This window comes from Sycon ciliatum, chromosome 13 (genome assembly GCF_964019385.1).
Source record: "Sycon ciliatum chromosome 13, ocSycCili1.1, whole genome shotgun sequence".
Lineage (NCBI taxonomy): Eukaryota > Metazoa > Porifera > Calcarea > Leucosolenida > Sycettidae > Sycon > Sycon ciliatum.
In genome coordinates this window covers 15,946,448-15,951,447 of record NC_088655.1, presented here as the reverse complement: position 1 = coordinate 15,951,447, position 5,000 = coordinate 15,946,448, and the positions used below count along the sequence as shown (strand labels likewise).

At 47.7% G+C, this 5,000-nt stretch overlaps 1 protein-coding gene across 1 annotated transcript in view; it reads left to right on the top strand.

The window, feature by feature from the left end:
* Positions 1-5,000, top strand: part of LOC135830108 (phosphatidylserine lipase ABHD16A-like) — a 21,329-nt gene that overhangs the window by 15,028 nt on the left and 1,301 nt on the right. Inside the window, exons 16-19 of the mRNA XM_065342498.1 lie at positions 715-774; positions 1,344-1,397; positions 1,759-1,832; positions 2,264-2,397. Of these exons, the coding sequence (XP_065198570.1) occupies positions 715-774; positions 1,344-1,397; positions 1,759-1,832; positions 2,264-2,397 (322 nt within the window). The remainder of the gene's footprint in view (positions 1-714; positions 775-1,343; positions 1,398-1,758; positions 1,833-2,263; positions 2,398-5,000) is intronic.

Here is a 5,000-nt window from a genome sequence, read left to right as displayed (position 1 = left end):
CTTTCATTTTCCTGGGTGGTTACCAACAGCCAGTGTATGCCGGAGTATGTGGTGTGGTGTGTGTGTAGAAAAAGAAAAAAAAGAAAAAAGAAAAATGGAAAATGAAAAATAGGGATTCACTGGCCAGAAAAAGTCACTTCAAACAGCTGTGTGGTGGATACCAGGCTAAAAATAGTGGCGGTCAATTCATCAGCCTTTCAAGCTGTTGAATGGTGTAATCCCAGCACAAGTTGCTATGTCTAACATAGCTGTTCGCTATCATCGCTCCCGCGATGGGCATGTCTGAGGTCTGAGGTGTGTGCGTGTGTGCGTGCATGTGCGTGTGTGCGTGCATGTGTGTGTGTGTGTGTGCGTGTGTGCGTGCGTGTGTGTGTGCGTGTGTGTGCATGCGCGTGTGTGTGTGTGTGTGTGTGTGTGTGTGTGTGTGTGTGTGTGTGTGTGTGTGTGTGTGTGTGTGTGTGTGTGTGTGTGTGTGTGTGTGTGTGTGTGTGCGTGTATGTGTGTATGTATGCGTGTAGTTCTGAAAGTGCATTCATGCATGACAGAGAGTGAGCGAGGGAGAGAGACACACACATGCACGTACGCACACACTTTTTGTTTGCCTTCTCCCATGTTGGCAGGATTCCCTCTGCTTTCGATGGTGACTGTCTAGTACCAGTGTGTGATGCTCGTGCATGTATTTTCTCTTCTGGCTATGTTGCCATGCTGTTGTAGATATGACGGTCCAGTCACAATAGTGAGGCGTTCCAAGGACGAAATGATGATGACAAACGGGTAAGGAGCCAGCAGTTGTATTGTCATCTTGCGTGGTACTGTGGCTCTAGATGGACTTCAAGGTCATCCTTCTACAATGTGTACATAAAATGATACTCAGTAGTAATAGGGACCTTTCGCACCACGCGTACGGATACGAAACGAATGCTGATTCGTCACCTGGGTTTGAGGATTCGTCAGAGTCCCTGCTGAGAGCTCGTTTTCACGAACGGAAGCCTCTTCATTCGTGGCGCACGTCGAATTCGTCAGGTACACAATTTTTTGCCAGGTACACATGTTTTGCCAGGTATGTATTTTTTCCCTTGATTCCATGATCCATGCACGTGTGCGTGTAAACACCCGTACGCCAAGCTACCAGCCGTATTCGTAGTTGCCATGAACATTTGCATGACGACTTGCGAAACCTGAATCTGTTTTCAACGGAACGAGGACGAGCCGAATCAAACTTTCGTTTCGCATTCGATTCGCAGCAGATGCGAAAGGTGCCTAATATGACTGTGTTTGTTCCAATGTGGATACGTGTCCATGGCTGTAAATGGCTGCTTGATTGTGACATGTGTGATTTTCAGGACAGTGACCAGTAATCGGGGAAACCATCTCTTCATGTCACTCTTCAAGAGACGGTAAGTCGTCATCACGACGCCAGCATTACTCCTGTACAGGTAGTGTGCGTGGCTCTGGACTTTGCATTGTGAGTAGGAGGTAGATGTTGATGCTGGTGTTGCTGGTGGCGGCGGTGGTGGTGCTGCTGCTGGTGGCGGCGGTGCTGGTGCTGCTGGTGGTGGCGGTGGTGCTAGTTTCACTACAGCACACTCTTTACACTTCACATCATATGCATGCCTGTGTGTGTGTGTGTGTGTGTGTGTGTGCGCGTGTGCGTGTGTGTGTGTGTGTGTGTGTGTGCGCGCGCGCGTGTGTGTGCGTGCGTGTGTGTGTGTGTGTGTGTGCGCGCCCACGCACTTGTGTGGTGACACGCGTTTCCAGATTTCCCAACTTGGCCACTCCAGCAACTGAGGAATTTCTGTGGACTCTGCTGGCAAATCCATCACCCAATATGCGTAAGTTTGAAGAACTCCACTGTGCCAGCAGCAGTGGAATACATGTATCTGTGTACATGCATTGCACTCTGTGGACGTTTTAGGTTGGTAGCCACTCACTCTTATACTGACTCGCATTGTCTCCCACTCTCGCTCCTTCTTTCCTTTTTTCCCCCGGAAATCTCACTTTCCCTATGGTGTGCTGCTGGGTTAAGCATTGATTATTGTACAGACATGTCGGTCCTAAACCCATTTGTAGGCGATTTAGAATTGGGTTTTGTGCCCGGGTTCGCCCTGAATAAGGCCAGAGGTCGACTATTTTGTCGAACCCTGAATAAGGCCAGAGGTCGACTATTTTGTGACTGGACTGTAGTGTGGTATTGAGTACTATGTGAGCAGAGGAAGTTGTTGTTGTTGTTGTTGTTGTTGTTGTTGTTGTTGTCTGTGTGCAGCGGCACACTGCGGCAATGCCAGCTTACAGGAAGCTCTTCTGACCAGCAATGCCCGCGAGCACGGCTACGAGTACCCATGTTTGCTTGGTACGGAGATGACGGCTGACGAACGCAACAGGATGGCCGCTTTCATCGTAAGTTTTGCATTCCTTCGTGCGGCTGTACAGGTGTTTGTGCTGGCTGGCGTGCATGCTGTCGGTATTGCTTGTCGTCTATTGCGCTCCGTGTGTCCATAGGTCACAATGTTTTCTTGTACTATTTTATCCGAAATTCCAATGGTAGAACTTCAAGGTCCCATGATCTGGCATGGTGCTCTCTGCATACTACCGTAAGGGGTCGTCCGCAATTATCGAAAGTTTTTTCCAATCCGTAGTAGCTTCAAATTTTTCCTCACCCACCCACCCCCCCCCCCCCCCCCCCCAGTCCGTAATAAAATATTATTGATGGACACACAACCCAACACATATGGAACAAACTCAATCAGTGCTGGTCCATGAGTCATAGTGACATCATGTATTGTATTACAACTACCATATTGATGTTTAATTGGTGATCACCGAAATGTTCAAGCAGCACTATCATAATACAGCTCGAGTTTCACAAAGAACCCTGAATGTTCTTCGGCAAAGAATACATCCTTGTTCGTCGTCTTGGACAACTGCCACAAGCAATTTATTGTTCTGTAATAATCAGAGTCACCAGCGGTTTTGAAAAAGGGCTGCTTCTTCACCGCCTTTCCAAACAACGTCGCCTGTCTGGACATAGTCAATAACAGTCGTCAGTGCCAGCGCTAGACGGAAGGACTTCAAAGGAGTGCATGGAAGACGGTACTCTGGACGAAGGAGACAGTGAAACTCAAAAATAGAAAGTGTCGACTCGCCGTCGAATGCGCCGAACTTTATGATCCCCGGCCCAGGAGCAGCCAAGGAAGCGCGCGCGGGGGCGCAGAAACTGCCAGAACTACAAACATATTTGTAGTAGACAGTTCGCGCGCAGCCGCGCGTGGAAAACAGGGGCTACACGTAGCGCGCATGTGTCATTTCGGAAGTTTTTCAATCCGTAACTGGCCTTGACCCACCCACCCACTTTCGAAGCTACTACGGATTGGAAAAAACTTTCGATAATTGCGGACGACCCCTAAACATCCGTAAATATTTAAATAAGCACATTCTTACTTTCGAATTCAGTGGTCGCACCCGTACTAACTTCAGCCCTCACCAACGCTGTACAAAGCGTCACTGGCCCGTTTCTCAACGGTCGCGCTAATCGACCAATCAGCGTACAGCTAATGTACCAAAATTCTCAAACTTACCGTAATTCCTTGGTTCATACGGTGTAGTTTCCAAAGATTTTTTATGGACCAACGTCTTCTTTCGATAGATACCAACAGATCGTCCGCTTCGAATTTTTCGATTTGATTGCCGTTTGGCCGAAAATTACCTCCGAAACCGGCCTCCACTCGTTTCACTTCAAGGCTTTCCAGGTGGACGGCATCGCAATTCGGAAGCGGAGAAAGGATAGCCAGTGAAAAAAGAAAAACAACGACGTATTGGTTGTCAAAATCGACCAAGAAATGAATTCAATAGACCTGTTTCCGTGCTGCGCCCTCGCGGCCCGCGCGAGTGCGAAAGGGATTCTTTCTCGACAAAACAAACAACAACTAAGCGCAGTGCACAGGTACATGCAGGTGCTTTTTGCAGTGCAGTACACTGACATCACTGCACTGGCTGTATATACCTTAGGAATATCCTGTTCTTTTCCAAGGCATGATTGTCGCTAGTGGGAGAACTCAGCCACCTGAAGCTTTCATAAAGGAAGAAGTAGTAGGTGAATGAGTTCGCCAGAAAATGGAACGACAAGAAAATAGATACTGTTGCTTTCCGGGGCGCTCATGAGACGACGGCAAGATAGGACTGAAACGATCGACAGTCCGCCTCGACGCAAAAGAAACTCTTCTAGGAGAAGCTCGACGTGCTGTAGAGTTTGCAGTATTCTGCAGGAAGAAGACAAGAGAACTAAACTCAGACTACAGCGTGGAGCTGAAGCACGAGCGAAGCAAAAGCTGAGCGAGTTCGAAGAAATGGGGAAACACAGGAAAATGAGTGGGCGACATGATCTTTAGCTCGAAGCTCGCGCTAAGACACGCGGTGAGCACGTGCGCCTACGGGTAGCGCGGCCAGCCACCATGTTTTCAAAATGGAGGTCGACGCTTTTGAAATCCGTGCTGACTTCCGGGCACGAACTAACTTTCGGACCTGACTTGTGTGTACTCGAAATATTGGAAAAGTCACTTTCATATAGATGTACTTCTTTGAAGTACATGCTACGCCCTGCATTTTACGATCTTGCAGATTCGGACTCACCATACTGGCACTGGTTACAATTAGTTCGAAATGAACCAGTTCTATAGAAAAGAAAAAAAGGACCAAGGAACTAAAAGTTACGCTATAATGTCCACTAACACCACCAGTTACTAAACAATCAGCTCATGCGATAACATTGCACGACACTGACCGACGAGTTAGTTGTAGAACGTCTGTACCATCGGTCAGTGTCGTGCAATGTTATCGCATGAGCTGATTGTTTAGTAACTGGTGGTGTTAGTGGACAGTATAGCGTAATTTGTAGTTCTTTGGTCATTTTTCTTTTCTATAAATTTATTCTTCGCTCTCCATCGGAGTCCATTGAACCAGTTCTCTTTCTGGATATGACATTGTGGTGAAAAATGACCATGAAA